General features: G+C 29.8%; 1 protein-coding gene across 1 annotated transcript; it reads left to right on the top strand.

Moving 5' to 3' along the window:
• Positions 1 to 13,496: 13,496 nt before the first annotated feature.
• LOC149567011 (F-box/kelch-repeat protein At5g15710-like) lies at positions 13,497 to 15,295 on the top strand. Its single transcript, XM_089820215.1, has one exon. It carries the CDS (start codon positions 13,796 to 13,798, stop codon positions 15,098 to 15,100), a length of 1,305 nt encoding a protein of 434 aa, XP_089676341.1. The 5' UTR covers positions 13,497 to 13,795; the 3' UTR covers positions 15,101 to 15,295.
• Positions 15,296 to 15,701: the final 406 nt, after the last annotated feature.

Below are 15,701 nucleotides of genomic sequence, written 5' to 3'. Positions count from 1 at the left end.
TAAGTCATGGTCTGAGGTTGGTTGGTTAAGCCCCTAAAAATGTTTCACCTCTCCCCAAGTTTTTGGATGTACAATAGACAAAGATAAGCTATACATTTGATTGGTTACTGGAAACAGGTATTTTACTTTTATGATGTATATGCAAGACTAAGGTAAGATTAATTGAGTTTTATCATCATTACAATTATTTTAAATTTAGTTGCGAGAGAAAGATTTATCTGATGGATTGTTATATCAATCTTTCATTATATGAATAATAATTATGAGCATATCTTCTAATCTTTTGTTATTTCCATAGTTAAGCAATTAGAAGGAAAGAAATGATACAGTGGTATCTGAAGCCCTAATTGATTCAATGGTATCTAAAGCCCTAAATGATACACTAGTATATGAAGCCCTAATTGATTCAGTGGTAGCTAAAGCCCAAATTGATACAATGGCATTTGATGCCCTAAATGATCCAATGGTAACTAAAGCCCTAAGTGATACAGTGGTATCTGAAGTCCTAAATGATCCAATGGTAATCGATGCCCTAATTGATATAGTGGTATGTGATGCCCTAATTTTATATAGAGGTATTTAATGGTAATCATCATTTGACTTTGATATAACGGTATTAGATGGTAGTCATTATATGATATTGTTATAGTGGTATTTTTGAACTAATCTAGGTGATTGCAGAAGCATTCTTATAATGATTTATTGGTTCAAATTCCATGGTATGTAGGCTTTAATTTCTATAGTAAATTCCTTGATGGTGTTTTAAGTTCTTAGTTAAGAAATTTGGTTTAACTAATTTTAAACATCAATCTCTTTCATGTGAATGAAACTAGTTTAACTGTCTTCCTATGAAAATGAAGCAATAACTGTATTTCTTGGATATGTTGGTTGTTAATTAAGACCCAAATAAAGTGGATGTTATAATTTAGATAATGAAGTTCTCTATCATCTTTGGAAATGCTCTTTCCCTTTCTATGTGGTAACTTATGATATTTTAATGGACTTTAAAACATGATAGTAGTGGTCAAAACATTTCATAATTGAGGCTTCTTCTACTAGATAAATTGGAGTTTTATTTTTGATACTAACCCCTATGTTTTGTTGGCATTTTCTGTGTGCCCCTATGGATGGAATTTTAAGTTGAGAGCCTTTTTTTGGGATCTTATATCCTTAAAGCTAGTCATTTCTTGTAATTCCCCGCCATGTGACCCAAAAGAAGTTAACCTAAAGTTTTACTAAGTTTATCAAACATTTTTTTAAAAGACAAAGATACAACAACAGTAATAGAATAGTGGAAGCAATTAACATACACTCATACATCAATAATACATAGACAAGTTACGACTCTTAAGGGTCCCATGATGTTGAGTCACATTTAAGTTTAATTAATAATAAATATAATATATAATAAATCCACATCAAATAATAATATACCAATATGAAACCATTCAAATAATATACAATTATATATGATGCCACTTGGCAATAAATAGAATGCACAATCATCCAGTATATAGGTCACAGGCTATGAAAGGCCGAAATAATATACATCATGAAATAAATTACATCATCTTATAAGATTTATGAAATCAAATACAATACACTAATTATAACCATCCATCATAGAAATACAAGAACAGATAGAAATGAACATTTGCACAAAAACATCCAACAACGACATCTAATAGTCGAATCTCTATCGTATAAGAAAAAGCACTACCACTTGACCTCGTGGAACCTAAATGGTCCACTACCACTATGCTAAGGAGATATTCTCAAGTCCCAAATGGATAAAAAACTCAAAAGTCAAAACCAACATCTAGGTTCTAGGAATCGCCTGAAAGATCAATCTAACTCAAAGGTACCAAGATATAGAATATATCTAAACCTAGAGGCAAACATAAACACGTAGGGAACCTACTATGCAAATAGGCAAGTGTCATCACACGAATCAATGCTAGAGTTGCCTTGGCAGTCTAATTTGACCCTGGCCCCCTAGAGACTCTATGCAGCACTAGTATCCTTTTGTACTAACAAGGCATACTAACGATGCATGGTCGCAACCAAGCATTCTCTCTACTCCCATCCTAGTTTGTACTAGCACTCAAGGAATGGGTGAGAACATACAAAGACTCCTATTAGGTTCATTTTATTCCCATTTAGTGTAGTGTTTTCACTTATTAAACAACTTACAATGGGTTACCCTAGCAGCCACTTTGGGCCCTGACCTCCATTGCAAGCCACTTCTCGATATTACATATAGATAACCTACCCTAAGCTCAATAAAATCAAAAGATTGTAAAAGACCACATACCGTATATCAGTTCTTAAACAAGCAACTGATGAGTACTAAAAATCACTTATCATAATCACAGATTCCACCAATATGATCATCCTAATAGGATTGATCCCAAAATCAAGTATACATAAACCAATCCATGTCATATCATGACATCACCAGGGACAAATCATACAAACACCTCAATCCTATAAAAAAACTGGAAAGAAATCCAAATACAACTGATCGAATACTCAAAGGTTATATCAGATAGGTCACACTATTCACCCTAGTTTCACACAAGCACACTATAAAGCAATAACAATCAATGCATCAAAACATCTCATAGAGCATACTAGACACATTACCATGGTTGAGTATAAAAGATTGAGATCAAAACATCATCATGACATCACAAAATAGAACTTCGAGCCTCTAGTAAACATCCTAACTAGTCAAAGCTAAGTCAAACCTAAAAACCCCAACACCACTAAATCACATGTCACATAAAGCACATACAAAAGTGAATTTATAATTCATTAGGTTTTGAAAACCTTAAAGTTTAATATTTATTAAAGGTTTTTTTTAGATTAAATCACAGACAATTCTATAATGGAAATCAATTTTCTCAAACAAGAGTTTCAACACAGAGAACTTTTGAAAATAGAAACACAACAGACATGAAGAATACAAGAATTCAAAGAACAAGCAACTATTGCACAAACCCACAAGATCCTACCTAGATCTGATGCCAAAACAATGAACGCATAAACATGCAAGAATCTTCATTTTCCTTCAAAAACCCTCTTTTCAAAAATTGGCTGCTCTAGAGCTATGTATCTAGAAATGAGCTCTAATTTCCTTAATAAAGAGTTTTTCCCCCAAATCAAGGCTTTGATCATGCAATCATGCGAAAACCCTTTGTCTTTAATTACTATATTTTAATTTTCATGCACACACTTTATGCAATTTAATTAAAATAAACTTTATTAAATTAAAGCTTTCTCTCCCTTATTAAATCATGTGACATTTTTAATATAATATTTATTAATTTAACTAATAATATTATTTAGAATTTATTAAAAATAAAACTCTAAAATAAATTATTATTAAATTAAATAAATATAGGTACGCCTAAATTAAAACTTTAATCAAATCTTTTAAATTTAATTCTTCCATGCACATTTAAAGAACTTTTTTATTAAAATATTCTTTTATATTTTCTTTTCCTCCACTTATTAATTAGTGCAAGCACTATTTAAAGCATAGTTTATTATTTAAATTAATAAGAATATTAAAGCTAATTATTTAAAGGCAACTCTAATCTAATAATTATTAATTAAATAATCATAATAAAACAATATTAAATCTTTAATATTTTAATTCTATTTTTATTCAACTTCTTAAATTAGACTTTTAAAATAAATATTTTAAACTGAAGTACATATTTAATAATGTAATTAACTAACATCATATTCAAATATTTCTTCAACCAATTTTCTAAATTTAGACCTCTAGTTAGACTTCTAATTTTAGAATTTTTATTTAAAGCATAGATTTTATTAGTTTTTAATTAATCAAATATTCACATATTTTAATGTTTTCTTTTTAATTAAATAATATTTATTACTCAACTAATAATATTATTTAGAGTTTATTATTAAAATAAAACTCTTAAATAATAATTATTAAATTAAATAAATATAAATATGTTATTAAAATTAAAACTTTAATTTAATCTTTTAAATTTAATTCTTTTATTTAATTAATTTTTCAATTAATTAAATATGATTAAATATTGAATTTTCTATATACAATTTTCATGCAACAACTTTGTGCATTTTAAATTAAAATATCTTTATTAAATTAATTTTCTTTCTCACTTTAATTCATCATGAGTCATCAATGCGTTTACCCCTCTTTAAAATAAAATCATGAGACATTTTTTAATATCATATTTATTAATTTATATAATGATATTATTTAGAGTTTATTAATAAAACTCCTAAATAAATTATTATTAAATTAAATAATTATAAATATGCCAAAATTAGGACTAGAACTTTATCTTTAAATTTTATTCTTTTATTTAATTAATTCACGAGATATTTTTAATAATATGTTTATTCACTTAATTTATAACATTATTTAGAGCTTATTAGTAAAATAAAACTCCTGAATAATTGTCATTAAATTAAATAAATATAAATATGTCAAAAATAGAACTTTAATAAAATCTTTTAAATTTAATTCTTTTATTTAATTAATTTCTCAATTAATTAAATATAATTAAATATTGAATTTCTTTATAAAATTCTCATTAAATTTAATCATTAAATTATCTTTTAATTTGATTTAATTATAATAGAAAATCACAACAAACCCACAAAACCAAATACGACAACCCAACTGAAAGTCAAACTCTAGGGTCAAAGTCATGAATTCATGTCATTTGAGGAATTTAGAAAGGTGAAACTAACTTAGATACTTGTCCTATTTTCTAGGACAATTAGCTTAGGTTAGGATTTGGACTCAAGAGTTATCTCCCCACTTATAACATTGAAATACTGCAATAGGGTACACTCATCTTGGCAATTCAGGGAAGTCGATACCCAGTACCTACAATCTGCATAAAATCCACACATGTACAAACACAATATTCTAAACTAAATAGACAATGGAAGGAAGTGGTGCATCGTGTAGATCCCAAGTAGCAGGTGACTATGGCTTCTTTCCTCAACCACATCAGAAGCATCAAACATAAAGAAAACATACACACACACCATACACATGCAAGTATGGGGTAAGTATCCACTGAAACTACATAAAAATAATTCATCTACCTAGCATCATTCAATAATTGAAAGTCAATACATGAACATATATATCATCATCGAACATAATCATAGCACATGCCTAAAAGAATCTAATCAAAACAAATCAGAAAAGTCAAGTAGGGGTAGGCATTACATTTCTTATCCATCTTTAGTTCAATCATGATCATCTCTCTCTTTCTCTTCTCTCTCATGTTCCTTTACCATGAGCATGAGGTTGTCTTATACTCCTTCTAAAGTGGGTGATAAATGTACCATCCTAAATTTTAAGCACCTAATTAGTGTACAATTTAAGGACTATTATACACCCACCTTAGTGTGTTTTCTACAATAGGATCTCATATGACACTTAATGGACACCTAAATTCAAATATAAGTCATGTCTCATTTCGATCTTATTTAAATCAAGTTTAGCCCTTATTTATAAGTTTACTCATTTATATTTCATCCAATCCCATAATTCATTTCATCACCCAAGTCGTATATCACTATTTGTGGCCTTTGTATTATGTCCCAATCTTAGTATGAGTTGTACCTAATTATCCTACATCTATCTTATCCTCTTGAAACCCAACCCAAATTTGGTTTTTTTCCTAGGTATTAAACATTTCAAATGTTTTGTATCTAGGTATAAAACATTTCAGACATTTAGTACTTGTACTTTTGGGCCAAATTTGGTTTGAAGCCTTATGTTAAAGTTTTAGTGGGAGATTAGATCTTGTTGTCAACCTTCTTGATTTTTAATCCCCAAAATTTCATAAGAGATATACAAATGCCCCCTTTATTAACAATTATAAAGATTATCAAGATAAACATCCACATTCACTATTCATTACTAAGCTATCAAGTGCAAGGGAGAAGATTAAGTTGAAGGAAGTAGATCAAGCTCAAGATCTATTAAGAAATAAAGTATAAACATTAAATATCTAGGATTTGTTTCAATAAATTAAGGTATTTCTCTCCATAAATATAGATTTTCCCCATTGGAGTCTAAGAAAAGGAGTTTTCTATAAAGGAAGGAGATACATCTACCTCTTCAAGTCTTCTTCTTTCTCTCCCAATCAAACATTGTGGTGAATTACAACATCCATCCCATGAAGTTTTGTCTTTCATAATTTCATTTTGGGTTTTTTTTGTTTAAGATAAAGATATTGCATCAATATATTATATCACATTCAACGTAGCATTTAGCATTGCCAATGTATGATATACTCCATTTACTAGATCTTGCCTCTATTACATGAAAACACACTTTATTTTAGTTTAGTTTAAGGTTAATTTCTAAATAGGGGTTTGACTAAGAAAAACCCCTTTATCCAACCTTCTTCCCTATTTTTTTGTGTAGGAAAAGTTGCCAAAATATGTATAGATAGGTTAGGATCTGTAAGAGCATCCCTGGAAGTCTCAAGCAAAAAACTAGGATACAAAACATTTTAATCACCCTATACTTGGGTATAATTTATTTTAGCTATTCTATAACTCCAAGATCAATCTCATTTTTTATTAGAAGAAAGGTTGTAACTTTAAATTTTTTAAATCAATAGTTATAGGTGTTTCTAGGATCTAATTTGCCTGATATTCATATCTAAAGTAACAAATTTTCTATTTTGATTCTAGGTGCACATTAATATTATCTAATCTATGTTTCTTATCTCATTATAATTTCCCATTCTAATTATACATATTTAGCTAAGGATCATTGACACATTCAACATTTGCGACCATCGTAGTCTATTGGGACATATTCTTTGCAAGTATGTAATTTTGAAAATGAGAAGTGATCCAACTCTTTGCATTGCTTCCCTTTTCATATTCTACATACATATTATGAAGTATAGATAGGTAAAAAAATATTAGTTATTTCACATTTAAGGTTTTTTTTATTGTGAAGATTTTGTTCAAGTGCCTAAAAATAGTCTTCTAATTTGGATCCAAAAGAAAAGAAATGTATCTTTATTGGATATAGTAAAAATGTGAAAGGTTATATGCAACAAAATCTTCAATACCCCAAAAATTATCTATTATAATTTAATTTCTTTGTTAGAACTTAGAGCTATTTATGATCTTATACAAATGAACTTAGATATATTTATGTTCTTATACAACTACAAGAGAAATAAAATAAAAATATAGTGAATTTGACTTGTAACAACAACGAGAAACACACTAGGAAGAACATAATGATGGATTAGGGGACATGGAGAAAGAGGATACTTTTAATGAAAGTGCTTACGAGGAAGACTATATAGTAAAATGAGTTTAAGATAATGAAAATCATAAGAAAGAATCTCTTAACCATTGAGATGATTAAGAAGACAAAAAAGTCTAGTTGATGGCTATAGCCCCCCATTTTTTTTTTGTTGTATTAGGTATTTATGATAAACCTATATCCTATAAGGAAGCTATTTTTGTAGATGATAGAAAGTCTTGGAAACTAGACATGTAGGAGGAGATGATAGCCTTATAATCTTGTGATATTTCTAAGATAGTGCTTGTTTTTCTAAAGAAATTAAAGCTATTGGTTGTAGGTGTGTCTATAAAAAAATTTTTAGAGAGGATACTTCATTAGAGAAGTACAAATAAATTCTAGTAGTTAAGGACTGTTCATAAAGAGATAAAGTTATTTTTGTTGAAACTTCCTCTCATGTTGCTAAATTATCTTTGATTGGAATTCTTTTATCCATTTTTTTTCTTATTATTTTTAACTTGAGAAAATGGATGTTGAAGCTACTATTTTATATTAAGTTATAAAAGAAGAAATTTACAAACAACAATATAAAGTATTTGAGGAAAAATAGAAAGAACACTTAATCTAAAAGTTGAAACAACAACTTTAAGGTTTGAAACAATGGATTTGGGAGTGGTATCAAAAGTTTGACTTATAAAGAAGGACTTTGCTAGAAGTTAAGAATATTAGTATATTACAATTTTTTTATTATATACAACCATATTCTAATTGTTGTCTTGTAGGAGGATGGCATACTATTTTTCAATAATTCTATATAAGGATTTGTGAGCTAAAATTTCAATTTTCTAGAAAATTTGACATGAAAAATCTAGGAGCTACAAGGTACATTATTTGTATAGAAATTCAAAGTGAATAAGGTGGAAAAAAGATTTGGTTATCACAAAGTTTGTGACCACTACTTCACATATACCTAATATGTAAGATTAATATTTTTTGGAACTAAGCTTACGTTAGATGTGTTCTAAATCTAAAGACTACGTGATGGATATGTCTAATGTATCATATGCTAGTAGTGTAGGAATTTTGATGTATGCAATGGTGTACTCTAGACCAAATATTTCCAAGTACTTAATGATATTTTTGAGATAGTTTATGTATAAACTTGGTAGAAATAATTATCCTTATGCAAAGATAATTTTAAGATATTTGTATGGTATTTTTAAATTAAATTTTTAGTCTATTCTAGTACCAAGAATATGGATTATGTATTAAACATACAAGGTTTTGTTGATGCATATTGGGTAGGTGACTTAGATAGTTGAAGGCCAATAGTAGGTATTTTTTAAATTTATTTGGAGGAGTTGTAAGTTGGATGAGTAAGAGGAATCCCATAGTTTCTTTATCCATTTCCAAAGCAAAGTCTAGAGTTGCTACCCATATTTCTAAGGAGGTGGGTTATCTAGAAATATTTGAGTGGGTATTGGTTTTGATTGTAAGATAGTTTTGATCATTCATGCGATAACCATAGTACAATTTCATTAAATTAAGAACCATATATATCATGATAAAATAAGCATGTATGTATGCTTAATCCCATTTTTTGTAAAGTGATTGGTAATGGACATGTTGAGTTGAAGAGAATTGACACTTGCAAAGTTTGCAGATTATCCCACCAAACTTGTGAGTGCAAAACATTTACTTTGTGTAGAGAAATAAAAGCCGTGTTTCATGCTCCTAATTGATTGCATGATTGTATGTTTCTCTTTACTCTTACAAGGTATCAAACAAGTGGGAGAATGTTTAGAATGAAGGTGTCACAACCCTAGCAATTGTAGACTTATTTATTTATTGCTATTTTATATTATCCATAGTTACTTGTCATTTATGCTATTAGGTACCCTTTCTCTACCAAAATGGAAGTGATATTTTGATTGGATGTCTTTTCCATTTGTTAGTGTCTTTAAAAAATAACTTATCATTTGGAAAACTATGCACACAATGTGATCTAAGATCCAAAGCCCATTTTTAAGGATGTTATGGCAACTATAAGAGATAAACAAGGGAAGATCATTTTGGATGTGAGAATAACACACCCAAAAGAATACTTGCATAAGATATTGATAATAAATGAGTACACATGTAAGAGTATCTGGACTTTTCCTTAAAAGATTTTTATGACAACATGTATGAGGGTGTAATGTCTTGTAAGACACTATCTTTAGCATGAAGGGGTCGAAATGATTTTTACCATGGCATTTTTAAAAATTTTTTATGACTCATGATAATGTTTCAAGGTACCATTTAGAGCCCTCACAAGTATATATATTTAGGGCTTGAGATGGAAATATTATAAGAATTTTTACAAGTACACAAATGTTGTTAAATTCAATACAAAGATAGAATAAATTTTACATGTTATAATGTCTTTGAAGAATAATATAGATTTTCCCTCTTTTCATGGTGGATATTTCTAATTGAAAGGGTCTTCTTCACAAATGTACATATATTATGTGCATTGCTTTTGAGTATTGTGATTTCTTTACAATTTTAGTAATTTCTCTATTGGTTTTTACAATTTTATATTTCATATTTATAATTTATATCAAATATCCATATTGTGGTGGTGTCATTTAATTTTAACGTCTTCTAGGTAGATTAAACTTATTTTACCAATGCTAGTAAAAAATAATATTTTACCAAAGTAGAATTCAAGTTGAGCTAGAAGATCTAATATTCTTGGCTGATGGGGGAAGCAATTATTGATACTAACATTCATTTTAGGGATTCAAAATAATAGAGGTGAGATAAGAGAAATTATTTAAAGCTTTAGGATGGAATCAAATAAAAAAGGAATGGTCTCAAAGTGGAAGGATACAACACAACCAATTTCGATGATAAGAAGGATGAATACAATTATTATAGTTTTTACTAGGATTTAAATAAGAGGACATGTTTTACTCAAAATATTAATCTTGATAATTAATCATACTAAAATTATATCTTTTCTAAAGTTAGTCTATGATCACCTTTCATATAGGTGATCTACATACCAATATACAAAGAGATAGCTTATATTATTTAATTTTTAGTTGATCAATACTACCATATCCATTGGGTGCCTTAGATGTAATATTTGGAGAAGGATTCAATACTAGAGTTAAAGAGGGAAACATTAATTGATTAGATATGATATTTCAACCTCTAACCATCCTCTAATAGTTACGATCTAGTAAACGACACTTCATAAAATAATTACTTTATTGAATGTAAGATTTAAAAAGAAAAAGAAAAAGGTGTAACCTTAACTATAGCGTCAACTGACATGGGAGTGCACATGATATTAGCCATGTCAAGTTAGGAAGAGGATAAATCATTATATTTGTTGATAGTATCACTAGGGAAGTACAAACTATTCTCAAGCATGTATTTTCAAGAAAATATAATATAAATTATGCACCAAAATCATCAATAAATGATAAAATATTAAAAAATGGATCAAATCATTGTAATAATTCACACCTAAAATGGATTTAGATTCATAAATTAACAAGATATCATCTTCAAATAACTTACACTTAGATATCAAGAATGAAGTGACATGTAATAAGACATCACCAAAATGATCATGGAATCATTTTTAAATCAAAGAAATAACATCTTTATATAATGTATCTCAAAATAAGAAATCATCATGAAGATACAACACAAAATATATATTAACATCATCATTTGAAGCATGCAAATGATCAATTCTCAAGGTAATATATCATTGTGATAAGTGCCAACACTGGTCATAGGAAAGGTAAGGTCAAGGTGCAACTAATGTATAAGTATGGTAGTAGCATCCAAAAGACAAGGATGGTCAATCATAAATAATATAAAGAAGGAAAGATCATAGATATGGAAAATTGATACTTTAATGGAGAATGCATCCTCTTTCATAAGATAAAAAGACATGAAAGTGTCAAGGATGAGCACATATGATGAAAATAAGAAAACAAATATATTAACATCAATTAAGCTTGCATGGGAAAAATTTGAAGGTAATGTATAACGAGATTCCATAATAAATGGTCAATCAATAAGACATGATCCAAATGATAGATGTGGTAATGAGCCAAATGGATATACAAAATGCAAACTTGGTCCCTAATTTTAAAATATATCAATGAAACACAACAAAGGGTGAATCCAAACTCTAATCAAATCTATAATAAATGGTAAACAATCATAAATATCTAAAACCCTTGTTTGAAAGGAAATCACCAATAGTACAAAGGAGGTAAGTTTACAAATATGAAATAGTAATAACTCCATAAAGAATACATCCCCATTGATACAATATAGCACATAATAGTGTAAATGATGAGGGGACTTGATAACAAGAAGTAAAAAAAGATAATAATTGAATATTGCATCAACAAAGGCTAAAGGTTGTGGATTGTAATTGTCCATAAGAAATGGTCAATATCTATAAGGAACAATCTAGGTGGATATGAACTAAATCCATACCAATAATGAAAATCCAATCCTAATTAAAATATATTAATAAAATGCAATAAAGTGGGGATCTAAAATATAACCAAATATACAATAAATAGTAGAAAATCACAAATATCTAAAACCCTTTTATAGAAGGAATAAATCCACAAAGGGGTAGAAGATAAATATAATCTTGTAAAAATGTCATAAGATAAGCCAATTAATTCATTACTATTGGTCCTTGGGGTAAGAGTTAAACAATAGTTATCTAGAATAATTCATTGAAGAAATTACAAATAATCTTAATAGATAAATGAATGTTACTTTGCTCTTGGCTTGATGTTGATGTTGATTTTATCATATATTGGCAATTGATTCCCCCCTACATTAAAAATGGGGCTTGTTAGACAATTACACATTATTCAATAATTTTTTTTGACTAAATTTGATACTTTTGTCTTGTCTTGTCTTGTGTGTTTGTGGAACTAATCACACATTTGAAAAACTAACATTCGAGCACAAATTGGGCTATTACTAAAAATATTATATTCTTTGAATTTTAGGTCTCAAACCTACTAGTCTTGATATTCTAGAAATGGCTTTAAAATATCAGTGTTGATAAAGAAGTTTGTTTGACCAAGATTGATTCTTTTTTGTCAAAATTCTAAGATATAGATTTAATGACCTCATAGAAAGTTCAAAGATATCAAGTAATCATGCTTTGGTATTCCCTAGAAACTTGTTGCAAGAATGATGTCACATTTTTATGCTTTGTTGCTCCTTAATGTGTGCAAGAGACGTTCTTCAAATGTATTAGATTATATATTCAAAATAAACTAATATTATTCTTTAAATGAAACCCTAAAGGTTCTAAGTGAAATGTTTTGTGCTTCAAGTTAGCACAAAATAATCAAAGGAAATGGGGAACAAGAGCTGAAATTTGAATTTGAATATAAAAAGTTCTAGGTTTCTTTTTTATGAAAAAATGCGACCAGCATGGATGTATTGCACAAATAAAAAAATTTAAATGTTATTAAGAAATAAACAAACTGAAGATAAACATCAATTTATTAGAATAAGTGTGTATACAATTAGATAAAACTTGCATGGATGAAATTAGACTAAACTTAAGTTATATTCATTTTCAGAAAAATAGTCTATTGAAATAATCAAATCAAGGGAAAATTGCAAAGTCACCATTACAATAATTAATAATTCTAATAATAAAAAATGTGTTCATATATATCTTGTTTAATCTCATACCTTTGTGTTTCTCATAAAGGATTTGTGTGTTCTTTGTTTCCATTATAAGAAATATAAATACACACTATTTTGTAAAGAGAGTGAAGTCAAAATATTTAAGACAATTGCATTGTTAGTATTACAACAAATAATAATTCTAATGATGGGATGGGAGACTTGAGTCAATTGACTAAGATGCCTTGTCACATGTAAGAGTCATAAGATTCAAACTCTCCTTCATCATCATTATGTTGAAAGGTATGTTAAACTAATATACACTCTAATTTATAAGGAAGAAGGACACTACCTTATTTTTACATTATAAGATATTTCATATATACCTTTCTTAACCTCTACCCATTATTGTTACCCTTTACAACTTTTTTTATATCTTTCATTTATACTATTATTATTATTATATAACATACTACTTTATAAGAAAAGTAGATCTAAAATTAAACATAATCACTCTAACAATCACTATTAATTGTATATTCCTTTCTTCGTACCATGCCTTCTTGTTACCTTTCACAACTTTTTGGGGTTCTTCCTTTCCATCAAAAGAAAAGAGAGTACTTTTTAAAAAACAGAGAACCTAAAACAAAGGCATGATCACTACTACAATAATTAATGATATACGTTTCTTCATCCTATGGCTTCCCGTTGCCCTTTACAACTTTTGTTGATTCGTCGTTTCCACTATAACACAGGAGAATGCACTGACTGTATTTGGTAAGGAATACCAGAGGAAAGGAGAGGAGAAGAGGAGCGATGGATGGTTGCAATGTTGAGCGTCTGAGCATAATAGATGAAGAAGAGCGACAGGAAGCAGAAGAAGAAAAAATTGAGGTAAGACCACTCACTAATACCAATGTGGAGGTCTGTATGGATTCATCAATTTGGAGCAATTTACCCTCTGATATATTCGAAAGAGTAGTGGCCCATATGCCAGTTGTATGCCTGTCTAGGCTTAAGACAGTATGCACAAAATTGAATCAAACAATTTCATCAAAGAATTTTCTCAATGCCCATGCGGATCTGCCGTGTAGAGAGACGTGGATTGCTCTGTTCGAAATGGATTCAAGTTCCCAATTCTGTGCATACGACCCTAATGTCAATACATGGTATCGAATCCCGCTCACATTCCTTCCCTGTGAAGTCAAGGGACTCGCTTCTGCAGGTGGGTTGCTGTGTTGTAAGGGGGAGATCGATGGGTCCTTGTGCATTTTAGTTTGCAATCCCATAACAAAGCATTGGACGGTGCTTCCCCCCATGATCAAAAGGAGGCTTGTGCCCTTTGTGGCTATCCAAGTATTAGGGGACCAAAAGGAGAAAGGATTTAAGGTAATAGTTGCAGGGGATGATGTGTTGTCCGACGGCCACACTGTCAAGGACTTGAGCTGTGAGATTTTTGATTCGAGGACCGATCTATGGAGCCTCAGCGGAACCATCCCTCCTAACACTGACCTTGAATTGGGTTCTGCAACCTGTAATGGCAATTTGTATTTGTTAAGTTATGACCCCATTGGTGCCTTTTCTTTCAATTTACAGGAAGGTGTGTGGACTAAACTGCAGGCCTCTATGCCCAGAAACCTCACTATTCCTGTTCTTGTGGAGTGCTCGGGAAGGCTTTTTATGGTAGGTCGTGTTGTCAAGAGAAATCTGCCTGGGAGCGTCAGAGTTTGGGAGCTTTCTGAAAATGGTATGGCCTGGAAAGAATTTATCAGAATTAAGGACAAGATATTCAAGGAATTGTACTCGGATAAGGTTGGTGAATTGTATTTCACTGCAGTTGGTCATGGGAATTTCATTTACTTTTCCATTTACCACAGCACCCAAATGCTTGCCGTAGATATCCGCTCTAGATTGTGGTTTTGTTTGCCACGTTATCCCGCAACTGGAGCATCTCAAGGTCAACATCTTTTGTGTTTCCCATTTACCCCAAATTTGTACGCCTCTGTTTCTAGAAAAGAGTCTTCAAATATTACCACTCCCTTATTAGATGCCCATGCTTTATCTGTAGCTATCGACTCCCTGGATCACTCCTACGAATCTTGTCAGAGATCTATAGAATAAGTTTTGTAATTGATAAGGTACACTTTCCCTGCAAAAGTTGGCCTGGAGTTTGGATATTGCTCGTTTAGTTTTGCGCTTCTGTTTATATAGAAGCCTGAAGAGTATCAATGTCTGTCTTATTTACCCGTTTTTCAGTCTGATCAATGTAATTGCCTTTTCTTTAAAATATATATATGATTTTCTTGAGAATACCAAGATGAGTTCCCCATTATTTGAGTTTTTAATTGTAAGATTAAGGTTGAGATCGTCTAAATTTCAAGAGTAGAGATCTTAATGAAGCTCTTGTTATTCTGTGATTGGAAGTTACCTTCAAATGGATGATTTATTTGTAGTTTTCCTGGTTAATAATTATCTTTTGAAATGTTATACAATATGTTTTTTTTGGGGGAGAAAATGTTATGCAGTACATGTTATACTTGCCTGGATGAACTAATGAAAGGTAGATGATAAGCCCTTGTGAAGTTATTGGTAATTGTTTTTTGTGTAAAGCTATTTTTGTAATTAAACGACTGTGAGCAATGTTGGGAAAAACAAAAATTCCTCTGTTTGCCTTCATTGTATATGGATTTAACTTAAGCAGTCAGTCATATGATTCATTGCC

Source organism: Cupressus sempervirens, chromosome 3 (assembly GCF_028749045.1).
Source record: "Cupressus sempervirens isolate cs-2001-9-10 chromosome 3, ASM2874904v1, whole genome shotgun sequence".
Lineage (NCBI taxonomy): Eukaryota > Viridiplantae > Streptophyta > Pinopsida > Cupressales > Cupressaceae > Cupressus > Cupressus sempervirens.
Note: the sequence above shows the minus strand (reverse complement) of the source record. Positions and strands in the feature narration are given on the sequence as shown.

Excerpts from the sequence above, each read along its gene's own strand:
- LOC149567011 (XM_089820215.1), top strand. The coding sequence starts at position 13,796 with ATGGATGGTTGCAATGTTGAGCGTCTGAGCATAATAGATGAAGAAGAG.